Source organism: Electrona antarctica, assembly GCF_951216825.1.
Source record: "Electrona antarctica genome assembly, chromosome: 10".
In the NCBI taxonomy this organism is placed as follows: Eukaryota; Metazoa; Chordata; class Actinopteri; order Myctophiformes; family Myctophidae; genus Electrona; species Electrona antarctica.
In genome coordinates this window covers 1,098,614-1,117,513 of record NC_136791.1, presented here as the reverse complement: position 1 = coordinate 1,117,513, position 18,900 = coordinate 1,098,614, and the positions used below count along the sequence as shown (strand labels likewise).

The following is an 18,900-nucleotide window of genomic DNA, read 5'->3' as shown; positions in this document are numbered from 1 at the left end:
CTGGATTGCCTAAGAAATCAACTGACAGATTACAACTTGTCCAAAATGCAGCAGCCAGAGTCTTAACTAGAACTAAGATGAGAGAACATATTACTCCAGTCTTGGCCTCATTGCACTGGCTTTCCGGTTGTTTTTAGGATTTATTTTAAAATTCTTTTACTTGTTTATAAAGCTCTCAATGGTCTCGCACCTTCCTACCTACATGACTGCCTGCCGAAATATGTCCCAAACCGCCCCCTAAGGTCTTCCACTGCTGGCCTGCTCGCTTTGCCTAAAAAAATGGCAACTAAAAAATACGGGGAAGCAGCTTTTTGCTTCTACGGGCCGACGGCGTGGAACAAACTCCCACTGTACCTTCGACAGGCAGCCTCTGTAGACATTTTTAAAGCTCAGCTCAAGACCCACTTTTACACCCTTGCTTTTAATTGATTTATTTGTCTTTTTAAAAGAAATGTTATTCATGTCCTCACTGTATTGTTTATGCCCTGCCTTTCTTTTCTTTTTTGTGTAAAGCACTTTGAGCTGCATTTCATGTCATGAAAGGTGCTATACAAATAAAGTTTTATTATTATTATTATCGGGGGTCCTCGCGGTTCAATGCTTATCAGGGGGTCCCCGCGGTTCAATGCTTAGCGGGGGGTCCCCGCGGTTCAATGCTTAGCGGGGGGTCCCCGCGGTTCAATGCTTATCGGGGGGTCCCCACGGTTCAATGCTTATCGGGGGGTCCCCACGGTTCAATGCTTATCGGGGGGTCCCCACGGTTCAATGCTTATCGGGGGGTCCCCACGGTTCAATGCTTATCAGGGGGTCCCCGCGGTTCAATGCTTATCGGGAGGTCCCCGCGGTTCAATGCTTATCGGGGGGTCCCCGCGGTTCAATGCTTATCAGGGGGTCCCCACGGTTCAATGCTTATCAGGGGGTCCCCACGGTGCAATGCTTATCAGGGGGTCCCCGCGGTTCAATGCTTATCGGGGGGTCCCCGCGGTTCAATGCTTATCGGGGGGTCCCCACGGTTCAATGCTTATCGGGGGGTCCCCACGGTTCAATGCTTATCGGGGGGTCCCCGCGGTTCAAATATGATATTTGTTTTTTCTTCCAATCATCAATAGAAATGAACCCAATCAACTAGGCATGTAACGGTATATCGATGTATATCGATATTAATCCCGACGATACTAATCGATTTAATAAAAAAATCACACCCATGTGAACTGAGTGGTGTAAGGTCTTATATAGACTGATCAGCTGTGGTCTGACGTAATGTCTGACGTAATGAAATCACACCCGTGTGAACTGGGTGACCATAGCAACCGTGCTCATTTTTTGAGCACAGACAGACAGACAGACACGTAAACTAACAAAGCCAGTTGTAGGAGTGGTTTACACCACTCAAAAAGTATTCCATCATATTCAAGTGCTTTTGGAGAGAAATGAGACTGAGTCACTTTCAGTAGTAGAGCACTGTAGAGGGGAGCTGTGTTTGTCTGTGACTGTAGAGGGAGCTGTGTGTCTGTGACTGTAGAGGGGAGCTGTGTGTGTCTGTGACTGTAGAGGGGAGCTGTGTGTGTCTGTGACTGTAGAGGGGAGCTGTGTGTCTTTGACTGTAGAGGGGAGCTGTGTGTGTCTGTGACTGTAGAGGGGAGCTGTGTGTCTGTGACTGTAGAGGGGAGCTGTGTGTCTGTGACTGTAGAGGGGAGCTGTGTGTGTCTGTGACTGTAGAGGGGAGCTGTGTGTGACTGTAGAGGGGAGCTGTGTGTGTCTGTGACTGTAGAGGGGAGCGGTGTGTCTTTGACTGTAGAGGGGAGCTGTGTGTCTGTGACTGTAGAGGGGAGCTGTGTGTCTTTGACTGTAGAGGGGAGCTGTGTGTGTCTGTGACTGTAGAGGGGAGCTGTGTGTGTCTGTGACTGTAGAGGGGAGCTGTGTGTGTCTGTGACTGTAGAGGGGAGCTGTGTGTTTTTGACTGTAGAGGGGAGCTGTGTGTGTCTGTGACTGTAGAGGGGAGCTGTGTGTGTCTGTGACTGTAGAGGGGAGCGGTGTGTCTTTGACTGTAGAGGGGAGCTGTGTGTGTCTGTGACTGTAGAGGGGAGCTGTGTGTGACTGTAGAGGGGAGCTGTGTGTGTGTCTGTGACTGTAGAGGGGAGCTGTGTGTGTCTTTGACTGTAGAGGGGAGCTGTGTGTCTCTTTGACTGTAGAGGGGAGCTGTGTGTGTCTGTGACTGTAGAGGGGAGCTGTGTGTGTCTTTGACTGTAGAGGGGAGCTGTGTGTGCAGTCTGTGACTGTAGAGGGGAGCTGTGTGTGTCTGTGACTGTAGAGGGGAGCTGTGTGTGTCTGTGACTGTAGAGGGGAGCTGTGTGTGTCTTTGACTGTAGAGGGGAGCTGTGTGTGTCTGTGACTGTAGAGGGGAGCGGTGTGTCTTTGACTGTAGAGGGGAGCTGTGTGTGTCTGTGACTGTAGAGGGGAGCTGTGTGTCTTTGACTGTAGAGGGGAGCTGTGTGTGTCTGTGACTGTAGAGGGGAGCTGTGTGTGTCTGTGACTGTAGAGGGGAGCTGTGTGTGTCTGTGACTGTAGAGGGGAGCTGTGTGTGCAGTCTGTGACTGTAGAGGGGAGCTGTGTGTCTGTGACTGTAGAGGGGAGCTGTGTGTGACTGTAGAGGGGAGCTGTGTGTGTGTCTGTGACTGTAGAGGGGAGCTGTGTGTGTCTTTGACTGTAGAGGGGAGCTGTGTGTCTCTTTGACTGTAGAGGGGAGCTGTGTGTGTCTGTGACTGTAGAGGGGAGCTGTGTGTGTCTGTGACTGTAGAGGGGAGCTGTGTGTGTCTGTGACTGTAGAGGGGAGCTGTGTGTGTCTGTGACTGTAGAGGGGAGCTGTGTGTTTTTGACTGTAGAGGGGAGCTGTGTGTGTCTGTGACTGTAGAGGGGAGCTGTGTGTGTCTGTGACTGTAGAGGGGAGCTGTGTGTGTCTGTGACTGTAGAGGGGAGCGGTGTGTCTTTGACTGTAGAGGGGAGCTGTGTGTGTCTGTGACTGTAGAGGGGAGCTGTGTGTGACTGTAGAGGGGAGCTGTGTGTGTGTCTGTGACTGTAGAGGGGAGCTGTGTGTGTCTTTGACTGTAGAGGGGAGCTGTGTGTCTCTTTGACTGTAGAGGGGAGCTGTGTGTGTCTGTGACTGTAGAGGGGAGCTGTGTGTGTCTTTGACTGTAGAGGGGAGCTGTGTGTGCAGTCTGTGACTGTAGAGGGGAGCTGTGTGTGTCTGTGACTGTAGAGGGGAGCTGTGTGTGTCTGTGACTGTAGAGGGGAGCTGTGTGTGTCTTTGACTGTAGAGGGGAGCTGTGTGTGTCTGTGACTGTAGAGGGGAGCGGTGTGTCTTTGACTGTAGAGGGGAGCTGTGTGTGTCTGTGACTGTAGAGGGGAGCTGTGTGTCTTTGACTGTAGAGGGGAGCTGTGTGTGTCTGTGACTGTAGAGGGGAGCTGTGTGTGTCTGTGACTGTAGAGGGGAGCTGTGTGTGTCTGTGACTGTAGAGGGGAGCTGTGTGTGCAGTCTGTGACTGTAGAGGGGAGCTGTGTGTCTGTGACTGTAGAGGGGAGCTGTGTGTGACTGTAGAGGGGAGCTGTGTGTGTGTCTGTGACTGTAGAGGGGAGCTGTGTGTGTCTTTGACTGTAGAGGGGAGCTGTGTGTCTCTTTGACTGTAGAGGGGAGCTGTGTGTGTCTGTGACTGTAGAGGGGAGCTGTGTGTGTCTGTGACTGTAGAGGGGAGCTGTGTGTGTCTGTGACTGTAGAGGGGAGCTGTGTGTTTTTGACTGTAGAGGGGAGCTGTGTGTGTCTGTGACTGTAGAGGGGAGCTGTGTGTGTCTGTGACTGTAGAGGGGAGCGGTGTGTCTTTGACTGTAGAGGGGAGCTGTGTGTGTCTGTGACTGTAGAGGGGAGCTGTGTGTGACTGTAGAGGGGAGCTGTGTGTGTGTCTGTGACTGTAGAGGGGAGCTGTGTGTGTCTTTGACTGTAGAGGGGAGCTGTGTGTCTCTTTGACTGTAGAGGGGAGCTGTGTGTGTCTGTGACTGTAGAGGGGAGCTGTGTGTGTCTTTGACTGTAGAGGGGAGCTGTGTGTGCAGTCTGTGACTGTAGAGGGGAGCTGTGTGTGTCTGTGACTGTAGAGGGGAGCTGTGTGTGTCTGTGACTGTAGAGGGGAGCTGTGTGTGTCTTTGACTGTAGAGGGGAGCTGTGTGTGTCTGTGACTGTAGAGGGGAGCGGTGTGTCTTTGACTGTAGAGGGGAGCTGTGTGTGTCTGTGACTGTAGAGGGGAGCTGTGTGTCTTTGACTGTAGAGGGGAGCTGTGTGTGTCTGTGACTGTAGAGGGGAGCTGTGTGTGTCTGTGACTGTAGAGGGGAGCTGTGTGTGTCTGTGACTGTAGAGGGGAGCTGTGTGTGCAGTCTGTGACTGTAGAGGGGAGCTGTGTGTCTGTGACTGTAGAGGGGAGCTGTGTGTGACTGTAGAGGGGAGCTGTGTGTGTGTGTCTGTGACTGTAGAGGGGAGCTGTGTGTGTCTTTGACTGTAGAGGGGAGCTGTGTGTCTCTTTGACTGTAGAGGGGAGCTGTGTGTGTCTGTGACTGTAGAGGGGAGCTGTGTGTGTCTTTGACTGTAGAGGGGAGCTGTGTGTGACTGTAGAGGGGAGCTGTGTGTGTCTTTGACTGTAGAGGGGAGCTGTGTGTGACTGTAGAGGGGAGCTGTGTGTGTCTGTGACTGTAGAGGGGAGCGGTGTGTCTTTGACTGTAGAGGGGAGCTGTGTGTGTCTGTGACTGTAGAGGGGAGCTGTGTGTGTCTGTGACTGTAGAGGGGAGCTGTGTGTGTCTGTGACTGTAGAGGGGAGCTGTGTGTCTGTGACTGTGCCCAGCTGATGGTCGTTGATGCTCATTAATACATCAAGGAAGGCAATTATGTTTCTGTCAAAAGTAATGCTACTTCTTTTACATAAATGTATTTAAAACAAATGTGCTCGGGGAAGATGAATTATATATAAAAATAATAATAATCTGGAAAATATTTTTTGTTTAAAATATCGTGAAAAATCGTACCGTGAACCTCATATCGTGATACGAATCGTATCGTGAGTTTCAGTGAATCGTTACATGCCTACAATCAACCAATCGGCCGGTCTCCCTCTCTCCCTTTTAGGGCTGCACGATTATGAAATTATGACCGATCTACGATTATTTGCAGGGTCATATCTGCCGATACCGATTCTGACCGATTCCGATATCATACAGAGGACCACAATGGAAACAAGCCTAGGCCCTCCTAGGGGCTTGGCCCAAAGCCTGTTAATAAAGTAATCAATCAATAAATAGCATATACTCTTTTCCAAGTGTCTGTTTTCACAACTGAATGAGATGAGTACACAAATTAAATGTAGAAAAAGTTAAAGTTTATTTTTACTTAAGATTTGACACCGTGTTTGATTTGGCTTGTGTTCCAGACTAGATGTACTAGACCCCCCCCCCCCCCCCCGGCCCATTCCGATTATGCTACCGATTAACTCATTCTGGGCGGGAACCCCTTTTGGTGTTTCAAGCATTATGTCATGCTTTAGCTATTGAAAAATAGCAGATCTACAAGCTCATTTTTGAAAAGTCGTGAAAATGTGGTGCAAATCTTTGAATATATATTTCAGAGCGAACATTTTCAACTAAAATATTTGCTTCTGGGGGGGTCCCTGGAACTACATATTTTGAGATGGGGGTCCGTGGCCCAATAGAGATAATTCTGGGGGTCCTTGACATGAAAAAGGTTGAGCACCACTGACATAGAAACATGGGTTTTTCAGAAATAATTTAGGATTTTGAAGCCTTTTTTCTAATGGTGCCTCCCTCCTCCCTGCCTGCAGGCGCTTGGAGCTGGCGGGGCAGCTGAAGCAGTGGCACCTGAAGGTCATCGAGATCGTGAAGCGAGGCCAGCACCGCAAGTCCCTGGACAAGCTGTTCCAGGGCTTCAAGCCGGCCGTGGAGTCGTGCTACTTCAACTGGGAGGTGGCGTACCCTCTGGCCGGCATCACCTACTGCAGCACGGACAAGAAGAGCGCCGCGTCCTTCTGCTGGGCGCGCAGCGTGCAGCAGCAGAGAGAGGTACGTCTAGAAGAGCTCCAGGTTCAGGTTTATTTGTCATATGTATAAATTCACAATAACTAAAAAAAACATTGCATGGACCTGGGACGTATCCTCAGCTTGTAGATCTGCTATTTTTCAATAGCTAAATTATAACATAATGTTTAAAACTGTCCAAAATGGGCTAAGCATGTCGCCGTAGTACGGGCGCCATCTTGATCTCGGTCCTGGAAAAGGTTTGGAATTAAAGGGTCCTGAACCAAATGGTTTGCTCTGCATTGTGTGTTGAAGCTACTCAAACACTAGCACAACTATTTTTGAATAAAAAGCTACATTTATTTTCAAACCAAAACAAAGTCAGTTTCATGATGTTGAAAGCCTATTGTTTTTGGCCAAAACAATGAATGCCCACCAAGTTGTAGAAACGTAGTATTTTTGAGTGGTGCTAGCCACTGCTATAGACAGCAATGTGCGTCCGCAGCACCACTCAGTTCAGATGGGTCTGATTTTCAGTATTCGTCCTGAGTTTCATAACTGAATTTCCCCGATGGGTTCAATAAAGGTCTGTCTGTCTGTCTGTCTGTCTGTCTGTCTGTCTGTCTGTCTGTCTGTCTGTCTGTCTGTCTGTCTGTCTGTCTGTCTGTCTGTCTGTCTGCCTGCCTGCCTGCCTGCCTGCCTGCCTGCCTGCCTGCCTGCCTGCCTGCCTGCCTGCCTGCCTGCCTGCCTGCCTGTCTGTCTGTCTGTCTGTCTGTCTGTCTGTCTGTCTGTCTGTCTGTCTGTCTGTCTGTCTGTCCAGAGAGGAGCCAAGGCGGCCATGTTGGGAGGAAGTGGGGGAGACCCCTCCTCCTCCTCTGAGCCGGGGGGAGTGGGAGGGGGCGGTCGCAGCAGTGGCCACTCCCCCCAGCAGCAGCAGGAGGCGGCGGTCCGCCCCAAGGAGACCCTGACCAATAAGAGGAAGGGAGGGGGCGGAGTCCTGGTGCGCCTGGCCGGAGGCGGAGGGCTCTCATTGGACGACGGAGTAGGAGGAGGAGGCGGGGGTAAAGTCCTGTTCAAAGGAGGAGGAGGTGGAGGTTCGGGATCGTCTTCCTCTGCCGGGGGCAAGGTGAACTGGAGTTTGGAAATGTATTATTAGATCGTCTTCCTCTGCCGGGGGCAAGGTGAACTGGAGTTTGGAAATGTATTATTAGATCGTCTTCCTCTGCCGGGGGCAAGGTGAACTGGAGTTTGGAAATGTATTATTAGATCGTCTTCCTCTGCCGGGGGCAAGGTGAACTGGAGTTTGGAAATGTATTATTAGATCGTCTTCCTCTGCCGGGGGCAAGGTGAACTGGAGTTTGGAAATGTATTATTAGAAAAAGGAAAGAGAGTGTTTGAGTGCACACGAATTGAACTCGTGGCTGGGTGGCTGGGTTGGGCGAAATCGTGAATGCGCTGTGCCGTTGACTATCATTGCGCCATTTGCACGCGTTCACGTATGAAACAGCGTTCACGTGTCATGGGCCCAATAACATGAACATGCGCAATGATAGTCAACGGACCAGCGCTGGCTCGAGCTGCAATGACAAATTCGGCCACTATGTCCATTTCGCCTCAGGGTTTCTTCCGGGTGCCGTCTCTATTAATATATACTCTAAGCTTTGAACAGAAGTCTATGGGGCCGTGTGCAAAGATTCTGGTGCTGGAGGGGATGGAGGCGTTGCCTAGCAACCAGGCCGAAGTTAAAAGCAGGTTTTTGGCCTAGCCGCTTCATATATTGTGTGAAGGGGTGGAGGGGTACGAATATGTTCGTACGTCCCATAGCTGGGGGGTACGAATATGTTAAATTGTAAAAGAAGAACGTTTTAAAGCATGGGATTTATATTGTGGGGTGGGTTGTAGGGTAGTATCTATGAATTTATGAATGTCACCATTTTAATGAAATATGTATATTGTGTTTGTATGGAGTCTGGAAGAGGATTCTATGCTGTGCCAGGAAACCTTTTTCAATACATTTGAATCATTTCAAAGGTGAAGATGACCCAGAACGGAGGGAAGGGGGGCGTGTCCGGAGGGGGCCTGGGGGGGTCCCAGGGGGTCCCTGGAGGAGGAGGAGGAGGAGGAGGGAGCAGCGGAGGGAAGCACGCCAGCGCCAAGCGCAGGACCAGCAGTGAGGACAGGTCGGTTGGAACCTTTCTCCACTTGTTATACTATTTAGACCCCAGAACTGAATCTACAAAATAATGTCTTCCAAATCATCAGAAAAACATGTTTCTATGTCAGCAATTTCATGTCAAGGACATGTTGGATATGTTGTTCCAGGGACCTCCCAGAAGCATTTTTTAAGCATTTTTCAAAAGTAACAGATCTACAAGCTCATAGAGCGACACGAGTGCTATGAGCTTGTAGATCTGCTATTTTTCCAATAGCTAAAGTATAACGCAATGCTTAAAACACCAAAAGGAGTTCCCATCCTGAACAGCAATATTAGACTAATATAGTTACCATTGAGTTGGATTTTCCCAAAGAATAAGTATTATGACACCTGCATTTACCCACAGAATGCACTGTAGGTGTAGGAACTGGATGCATTTTATTACTAATTATAGTACATTTTTATTTGCGATGGTACGTTGATTTTACACCGTTTCACAAATCGAAAACTATCACTTGGCCTGACACGCATTTTCAGTGGTGCGATTTTATTTTGCTTTATACGTAGTCCCTGATGACTAAAAATAAAACCCAATAAACTAATGTTGAACTGACTCTGGAGTCAATAAACTAATGTTGAACTGACTCTGGAGTCAATAAACTAATGTTGAACTGACTCTGGAGTCAATAAACTAATGTTGAACTGACTCTGGAGTCAATAAACTAATGTTGAACTGACTCTGGAGTCAATAAACTAATGTTGAACTGACTCTGGAGTCAATAAACTAATGTTGAACTGACTCTGGAGTCAATAAACTAATGTTGAACTGACTCCCCGCAGCTCTCTGGAGCCGGACATGGCGGAGCTGAGTCTGGACGACGGCTCCAGCCTGGCTCTGGGGGCCGAGGCCAGCAACACCTTCGACTTCCTGCCCCCTCCGCCCGAAATGCTGCCCTCGCCCAGCACGCTGCTGAGGGAGCCAAGGAAATACAGGTACACACTAACACCTAGCATCCTGCTCCCTAAGACACACTGACACCTAGCATCCTGCTCCCTAAGACACACTGACACCTAGCATCCTGCTCCCTAAGACACACTGACACCTAGCATCCTGCTCCCTAAGACACACTGACACCTAGCATCCTGCTCCCTAAGACACACTGACACCTAGCATCCTGCTCCCTAAGACACACTGACACCTAGCATCCTGCTCCCTAAGACACACTGACACCTAGCATCCTGCTCCCTAAGACACACTGACACCTAGCATCCTGCTCCCTAAGACACACTGACACCTAGCATCCTGCTCCCTAAGACACACTGACACCTAGCATCCTGCTCCCTAAGACACACTGACACCTAGCATCCTGCTCCCTAAGACACACTGACACCTAGCATCCTGCTCCCTAAGACACACTGACACCTAGCATCCTGCTCCCTAAGACACACTGACACCTAGCATCCTGCTCCCTAAGACACACTGACACCTAGCATCCTGCTCCCTAAGACACACTGACACCTAGCATCCTGCTCCCTAAGACACACTGACACCTAGCATCCTGCTCCCTAAGACACACTGACACCTAGCATCCTGCTCCCTAAGACACACTGACACCTAGCATCCTGCTCCCTAAGACACACTGACACCTAGCATCCTGCTCCCTAAGACACACTGACACCTAGCATCCTGCTCCCTAAGACACACTGACACCTAGCATCCTGCTCCCTAAGACACACTGACACCTAGCATCCTGCTCCCTAAGACACACTGACACCTAGCATCCTGCTCCCTAAGACACACTGACACCTAGCATCCTGCTCCCTAAGACACACTGACACCTAGCATCCTGCTCCCTAAGACACACTGACACCTAGCATCCTGCTCCCTAAGACACACTGACACCTAGCATCCTGCTCCCTAAGACACACTGACACCTAGCATCCTGCTCCCTAAGACACACTGACACCTAGCATCCTGCTCCCTAAGACACACTGACACCTAGCATCCTGCTCCCTAAGACACACTGACACCTAGCATCCTGCTGAGAGAGCCGCGAAAGTACAGAGTTAATTTGTTTGTATGTTGTCGAACATTTGCAAAGAGAGCGGAAATGGCAGATCTACAAGCTTACAACGCGACACGTTGTGAGCTTGTATATTTGCTATTTCTGCTATTTAAAATGTTTGTTTTAAGTCATGTAAATAAAGTGTATTTTTATTATTATTATTATTATTATCCTTCCAGTGGGGGTGGAGGAGGAGGCGGGAACACCTCCAAGATGTTTGACGCCAAGCGGGGCGTCGCCGCCCAGGGCCCTTTGGCCCCGCCCCTCATCCCAGGGGGGGCGGAGCTACCGCCGCCGCCCTGCTTCCCGCCCAAGGAGACGGCGGGGACGACGGTGCTGGTCGTCATGGATACCGCCTCCTCCGACGACAAGGAGGTAGAGGTGGGTGATGCAGTGACACATACCGTCCTGACGATACAATGTCTCCACCATATGCCTTTTCACCGCCCAGACGATACAATGTCTCCACCATATGCCTTTTCACCGTCCAGACCATATAATGTCTCCACCATATGCCTTTTCACCGTCCAGACGATATAATGTCTCCACCATATGCCTTTTCACCGTCCAGACCATACAATGTCTCCACCATATGCCTTTTCACCGTCCAGACGATACAATGTCTCCACCATATGCCTTTTCACCGTCCAGACCATACAATGTCTCCACCATATGCCTTTTCACCGTCCAGACGATACAATGTCTCCACCATATGCCTTTTCACCGTCCTGACGATACAATGTCTCCACCATATGCCTTTTCACCGTCCTGACGATACAATGTCTCCACCATATGCCTTTTCACCGTCCAGACGATACAATGTCTCCACCATATGCCTTTTCACAGTCCAGACCATACAATGTCTCCACCATATGCCTTTTCACCGTCCAGACCATACAATGTCTCCACCATATGCCTTTTCACCGTCCAGACGATACAATGTCTCCACCATATGCCTTTTCACCGTCCTGACGATACAATGTCTCCACCATATGCCTTTTCACCGTCCTGACGATACAATGTCTCCACCATATGCCTTTTCACCGTCCAGACGATACAATGTCTCCACCATATGCCTTTCACTGTCCTGACGATACAATGTCTCCACCATATGCCTTTTCACCGTCCAGACGATACAATGTCTCCACCATATGCCTTTCACCGTCCTGACGATACAATGTCTCCACCATATGCCTTTCACCGTCCTGACGATACAATGTCTCCACCTGATGCCTTTTCACCGTCCAGACGATACAATGTCTCCACCATATCGTATATATCTCTGCTGTCCGGAGGAAACCTCATAACTCCAAAATGTTCATTTTTTAGGAAATGAAAAGTATATTTTTTAAAATAAATTAATAAAACCTTATATATATTATTACGGTGCAATACTGCCCCATCAAAGTTGGTGTTGTGACATTAGATATTGTCAATTACTTGCATGAGAAGGAGAGAGGTGGTGGAGTTAGCTGCTTTAGCAGACAGTTTGAGGGTCCAATGGAGTTAAGAGGTTTTGTCCAAAGCGTTTTTTACTACTTTCCAAAGTTCCCATTGGTTCGGTTTTGTTAGCCAATTTTTTTTTCAGTTACTCCTTTTTCTTTTAGTTTTTGTTACCTTGTAGGCGGTTGTACTGTTAAGTAACTTGAACAATACTGATGAAAAACACATGAAAATACATAGTAATAATATCTTGTACAGTGATACTGCTCGAAAAACAATGTTGTGAATATAATTTGTCCATATCCTTCCTAACCACTAGCTGGAGGCGGAGCTCGATGAGAACAAGGAGGAGGAGGAGGAGGAGGAGTTAGAGGAGGAGGAGGACTTGGATGAGGACTTGGAGGAGGAGCTAATAGAGACCGACCTCCCGGACGAGGAGGCCGAGGCCGACGGGCCCCCGGGGGCCTCCTCCACCTCGTCTGCCGGTGGTGGTGGTGGTGGTGGTGGCGCCCCCTCTGGCAGCGCCGGGAAACCTCCTCGTGGAGGAGGGGGAGGAGGACGCAAGGAGGCCTCGGCAGGTACGCCCTGTCATCTTTATTACACCATCGGCAGGTACGCCCTGTCATCTTTATTACACCATCGGCAGGTACGCCCTGTCATCTTTATTACACCATCGCCTGATTGCAATAAGTTTACATAATCGAGATTATTTCCTTTGCATAATAATGTTGCATTATAATAATAAAGTTGAAAAATGTCCATACATTTTCAAAAATAGCAGATCTACAAGCTTGCAACACGTCACCTCGTGACCTGAATCAACAATTTAAACTATTTCAATTATGAAATGGGTCAGTGATTTCAAGTTTTAGGCTCACTTCCTTCCTGGACTACATGTTGTCTCAGTAGGACAGCCCCTCCCCCCTATCCACAAGGAGGAGCAGTGCACCAAAGCATTATGGGAATTGTAGTCCAGGAAGGAAGTGAGCCCAGTGTCCATGACATCATGGACACTGGGCTCACTGCTGAGATCTAAAATATCTAAATCCACATATTACACACATAAAGATGCCCAGGAAAGTGTTCTAAAACCTCCTACGTCATTAACATTATTTGTTACATTAAGTGTCCCTTTAAAGGAGCATTCAGTGATTTTGGTGATTTGGAAAAAAACCCGGTCCACCCGGTAACAAGATGTGCACATGCACACGCTCTACAGTGGGGGAAGTACAACAGACCAACAGCACGCGCACCAATGCCAGCCACACTCGATCATGATTGGAGGAAGGCACCTCTCATCCTGATTGGATGAAAGCTTTGCCACCCAAAGCCCAAACCGAAACTAGGGTTTTTTGACCCCAGGGGCTCACTGGGGACAGGGAGGAACTCCTTATATGGTCAGCACACTCTATAGTAGGGAGGATTATCCAGAAAAAAAGAAAAAATAAGTGAAATTTAGATGAAGTCAAATCACTGAATGCTCCTTTAACGTTCCAATGTTCAATGCAAAAAAACACAATTAAATTGTTAATCGCAATTATTTGTGGTGACAATTAATGGTTAATTCTTATTGTGACAATGAATGTTTAAATCTTCCAATGTGTATCCGTGCCAGCCCTGGCGGCGGGCGTGGCATCATGGCCCCCCGGTAACCACCACCACCACCGCACCGTGACCATAGTGGGAGGGGCCTCTGTGGCCGCCGCCGCCGCGGGGGCGGAGCTTCCAGCAGCGGCGGCAGCGGGCGGTGGAGGAGGAGGAGGAGGAGGAGAGGACGACTACCAGGCGTACTACGTGAACGCAGCCGCCTCGGAGGACGGCCAGGACAGGGGCGTGGCCGACATGCACCAGGAGGAGGAGCCAGACATCTTCGCCGGGATCAAACCTCTGGAGCAGGAGGGACGCATGGAGGTACGTTACGTTGTAAGGCTGTCCCCTAGTAGTTAGGGTCGTATCTGATACCTCCATGACCGCGGAGAGCAAAGGTTTCTCAGTGGATTCATAGATGATCATCTCTGAAGGTTAAAAAACAAATTGAGCTTCTGCTGGGATTTTCGAGCGCACGTCCGAACTAGCACTCGGAACGGAGTGCTTTTAACCAAGCTGCAATTAATTAAAGATCCTATGGTATTCCTCTCCTATTTGCATAGTCTTATCAGTGGGGGGGGAAAAGTCTCTGCTCTGGTCTTGAAAATAGCTGATCTGCAAGCTCACAGCGCGCACCCAGGCAGGTAACGTGCTGTCGACTATGTATGAACAACACATGTCAGTTTATCTTCTGATGTTTAAATAATAGGACCTGAAAGGAGCCGTCAAGCTCTCCCAAAATGCTTCATGACAGAAGTGCAAATCGAAACTGAAAAAGCGAACTTTGAAATGAGCAAAAAAAAAGACGTAAAACAATAGCATGTGACTTCTAATCAAAGTTATTTTAAGAAAGAACTCACTCACTGGCATACGTATATGCTAATGAGCATGCTGGGTTTCATATTTAACAGTTCTATATCTGGGGTTTTCACTTCGTCACGTTACCACAGCTGAGAAAGTAGGGAGTTCTCACAAACATTGAGGGCCGCTTTTCTCTGCTTCTTGGCTTGAGGTTTAACAACGTTGTAAAAAAGCATAGCTTCTATTATGTATTTGTCGAAGAGCAGTGTGTTCATTCAACACGTCACTTTTAGATAGATGCCACGCTAAAGCCATTGAAGGGGAGCTACAGTGTGCAAACTCTTCTCAGCCAGGGCGCCTGATGGAGGGATCAGGCACTGGTTGGAATAACGTGTTCCTTCCACGCGCTACGTCCAACCAGGGAACACCCCCCTCCACGTGCATTGAAGGAAGTGTGAGCTCAGTTCGGGGCAGAGGGAGAGTAACAGAGTAGAGAATTACATCTTAGGCAACGGAAAAATGGGTTACAAAATCGTGGGATAAGAATTATAGAAAAATAAATAGAAAATAAGGCATAACCTTGTGACCGAACGCTGCCTGTGTTGGTCCCAGGTGCTGTTTGTAAATACTAATACATACCGCCACCTGTGCTCGTCCCAGGTGCTGTTTGTAAATAATAATAAATGTGTCCCAGGTGCTGTTTGTAAATAATAATAAATGTGTCCCAGGTGCTGTTTGTAAATAATAATAAATGTGTCCCAGGTGCTGTTTGTAAATAATAATAAATGTGTCCCAGGTGCTGTTTGTAAATAATAATAAATGTGTCCCAGGTGCTGTTTGTAAATAATAATAAATGTGTCCCAGGTGCTGTTTGTAAATAATAATAAATGTGTCCCAGGTGCTGTTTGTAAATAATAATAAATGTGTTCCAGGTGCTGTTTGCGTGCGCCGAGGCGCTCCACGCCCACGGCTACAGCAACGAGGCGTGTCGCCTGGCGGTGGAGCTGGCCGGAGACCTCCTGGCCAACCCTCCGGACCTGAAGGTGGAGCAGCCGCAGACCAAGGTAACCACCATACCGCTGAACCACCGTACCACCGTACCGCTGGAGGGTTTTACAGACCAAGGTAACCACCGTACCACCGCACCGCTGGAGGGTTTTACAGACCAAGGTAACCACCGTACCACCGCACCGCTGGAGGGTTTTACAGACCAAGGTAACCACCGTACCTCTGGAGGGTTTTACAGACCAAGGTAACCACCGTACCTCTGGAGGGTTTTACAGACCAAGGTAACCACCGTACCACCGCACCGCTGGAGGGTTTTACAGACCAAGGTAACCACCGTACCGCTGATCCACCGTACCGCTGGAGGGTTTTACGAGTAATGTCTGGAATTAAAAATTCACTTAAGTGAAAGTGCAAAAGTAGGAGGAACCCACTCAGGGATACTTTGAGACCCACTGGTGTAGCAGAGGGTTTCCAGTGAGCCACAATAGGCCTATCTCACAGCCCGCTTTCCACGCCCACTTCCGGTAAATAGTGGTGTCATTTAACATTAGCATTTACACGTTTTTTTCTCTGGAGAATCTAAGTACATTTTCTAATGTAAAAATGTGACAGACCAATATTATTATGAAGCAAACAAGATGGTAAATCAGCTCGAACAGATAGAACAAACCTTACCTTGAGAAAACAAAAGTTGTAGACTTCTTAAATTACCTCTGTTAACATGTAGCGTCTATGGAGTGACGTCACGCTATCACCACTAACCCCGAAAGGGGGCGTATTAAGGGGGCGGGGAAATTCTGTGAGATAGGCTTATAGCAGCACCCTGACTCTGTTTGACCAGAATGGAGTGGCTCAGGGGTACAGTGTAGAACAGCCGGATGGGAACTGCTAGGTTCCCAGTTCGATCCCTTTGGGCTCTCCCAGAGTTAGTGTTGAAGTGTGCTTGAGTAATATAAGACTCTGAACCCCTTGCTCCCGATGTGCAGGTTGGTGCCTTCCATGGTTTCCTCCACCATCGGTGTATGGATGTGTGTGTGTGTGTGTGTGTGAATGTAATGCATAATCTATGTAAAGGTGTATGAATGTGTGTGTGAATGTAATGCATAATCTATGTAAAGGTGTATGAATGTGTGTGTGTGAATGTAATGCATAATCTATGTAAAGGTGTATGAATGTGTGTGTGAATGTAATGCATAATCTATATAAAGGTGTATGAATGTGTGTGTGAATGTAATGCATAATCTATGTAAAGGTGTATGAATGTGTGTGTGAATGTAATGCATAATCTATGTAAAGGTGTATGAATGTGTGTGTGTGAATGGGCGAATGTAATGCACAATATATGTAAAGCTGTGTGAATGTGTGAATGTAATGCACAATATATGTAAAGCTGTGTGAATGGGTGAATGTAATGCACATTCTATGTGAAGCGCTTTGGATAAAAGTATAAATGCACCATTTGACCATTTCCACCGTTGCTGCGTGTTGTTCAGGGTAAGAAGAGCAAGGTGTCGACCACCCGCCAGACGCAGGTCGCCACCAACACTCTGTGTAAAGCAGCCTTCCTGCTCACCGTGCTCAGCGAGCGCCTGGAGCTCCACAACCTGGCCTTCAGCACGGGCATGTTCTCCCTGGAGCTGCAGAGACCGCCTGCCTCTACCAAGGCTCTGGAGGTATGTACCCCCACACACACACTCTTCTCCCTTCTCCAAAACACCCTGGACAACGCTCCACACGTCCCAGACTCTTCTCCCTTCTCTAAAACACCCTAGACAACGCTCCACACGTCCCAGACTCTTCTCCCTTCTCTAAAACACCCTGGACAACGCTCCACACGTCCCAGACTCTTCTCCCTTCTCTAAAACACCCTGGACAACGCTCCACACGTCCCAGACTCTTCTCCCTTCTCTAAAACACCCTGGACAACGCTCCACACGTCCCAGACTCTTCTCCCTTCTCTAAAACACCCTGGACAACGCTCCACACGTCCCAGACTCTTCTCCCTTCTATAAAACACCCTGGACAACGCTCCACACGTCCCAGACTCTTCTCCCTTCTCTAAAACACCCTGGACAACGCTCCACATGTCCCAGACTCTTCTCCCTTCTCTAAAACGCCCTGGACAACGCTCCACATGTCCCAGACTCTTCTCCCTTCTCTAAAACACCCTGGACAACGCTCCACACGTCCCAGACTGTTCTCCCTTCTCTAAAACACCCTGGACAACGCTCCACACGTCCCAGACTCTTCTCCCTTTCCTAAAACACCCTGGACAACGCTCCACACGTCCCAGACTTTTCTCCCTTCCCTAAAACACCCTGGACAATTGCCATTGCACATTGTCTCTGTCTGTGTCCTCCCAGGTGAAGCTGGCCTATCAGGAGTCCGAGGTGGTGTCTCTGCTGAAGAAGATCCCGCTGGGCGTGGTGGAGATGACGGCCATCAGGGACCGCGCCGAGCAGCTCCGAGACGGGAACTTCTGCGACTACCGTCCCGTCCTGCCGCTCATGCTGGCCAGCTTCATCTTCGACGTGCTCTGTACCCCAGGTAAGGACCCCCTCTGTACCCCAGGTAAGCACCCACGCTGTGCTCTGTACCCCAGGTAAGAACCCACGCTGTGCTCTGTACCCCAGGTAAGCACCCACGCTGTGCTCTGTACCCCAGGTAAGCATACAACTTGGCTACAAATGTAAACTACTGTTCATATTTGGAAACCTCTGTAATGTCCATAAATCAGTCGTGAGGGGCCTTACAGTGTTGATTTTAACAGAAGATTTTGGTTTAGTTTTAGATAATCTTTTGAATAGATTGCAGGCATGCCCAAGCCGAAAGCTAAGGCATCGGCAACATTCTGTTCAGTCTGCAATAATTGGCAGTCGCCATATGGAGAAGGCGATGCTTCCTGTACCCGTGACCTGTATCCTGAAGCACTTGTTGTAGAGTTTTCCAAGTTTGCGCATCCACTAGTGTTTGTGTTCAAGAATTTCTTGTTAAATGTGAACGCAAATAAAGTGTGTGTGTGTGTGTGTGTGTGTGTGTGTGTGTGTGTGTGTGTGTGTGTGTGTGTGTGTGTGTGTGTGTGTGTGTGTGTGTGTGTGTGTGTGTGTGTGTGTGTGTGTGTGTGTGTGTGTGTGTGTGTGTGTGTGTGTGTGTGTGTGTGTGTGTGTGATATCATATCTGGGTACACTGATGGGACGTCCAGTTATTGACATGTTGCCCGTGTTGTGCCTCTTCTCTTCCTCGTCCAGTCTGTGCCGTGGTGTCTCCGACGGGCTCCCGCCCGCCCTCGCGGAACAGGAACAACGAGATGCCGGGCGACGAGGAGCTGGGCTTCGAGGCTGCGGTCGCTGCTCTGGGTGAGAACGATAATGTGGCCTTTATTGTCGCCACCAGGCCAAAGGCATGGGGAGAGAGTATGTTTTGCACTCCGTCCGTGTGTGTGTGTGTGTCCGTCCGTCCGTCCTTCCTTCCGTCCGTCCGTTACCAGCTAATCTCCGGCACCGTTAACCCGGTCCATGCCAAACTTTGCACACACACTCCCTGGATGCCAACGATGAACCTCTGCCCCACATTTTCCAGAACGGCCTGTTATAGCGCCACCATGAGGCAGCTTTTCACATTTGTTACCTAAAACTGCACCGATCTGCGTGAAACGTTGCATGCACACTCCCTAGAGGCCAAGGACAAACCTTTGACCTGCATTTTCCGCATCTGCCTTTTATAGCGCCACCAGGAGGCCGACTTTTGTAAAACACATTTTTGGATATTACTCCTCCA

At 49.0% G+C, this 18,900-nt stretch overlaps 1 protein-coding gene across 1 annotated transcript in view; it reads left to right on the top strand.

Moving 5' to 3' along the window:
* zswim8 (zinc finger, SWIM-type containing 8) overlaps positions 1-18,900 on the top strand; it is a 176,451-nt gene that overhangs the window by 88,962 nt on the left and 68,589 nt on the right. The window contains exons 11-22 of the mRNA XM_079512880.1: positions 5,871-6,108; positions 6,884-7,189; positions 8,095-8,140; positions 8,171-8,243; positions 9,059-9,211; positions 10,464-10,665; positions 12,047-12,305; positions 13,343-13,638; positions 15,048-15,179; positions 16,617-16,796; positions 17,487-17,670; positions 18,372-18,479. Of these exons, the coding sequence (XP_079369006.1) occupies positions 5,871-6,108; positions 6,884-7,189; positions 8,095-8,140; positions 8,171-8,243; positions 9,059-9,211; positions 10,464-10,665; positions 12,047-12,305; positions 13,343-13,638; positions 15,048-15,179; positions 16,617-16,796; positions 17,487-17,670; positions 18,372-18,479 (2,177 nt within the window). The remainder of the gene's footprint in view (positions 1-5,870; positions 6,109-6,883; positions 7,190-8,094; positions 8,141-8,170; positions 8,244-9,058; positions 9,212-10,463; positions 10,666-12,046; positions 12,306-13,342; positions 13,639-15,047; positions 15,180-16,616; positions 16,797-17,486; positions 17,671-18,371; positions 18,480-18,900) is intronic.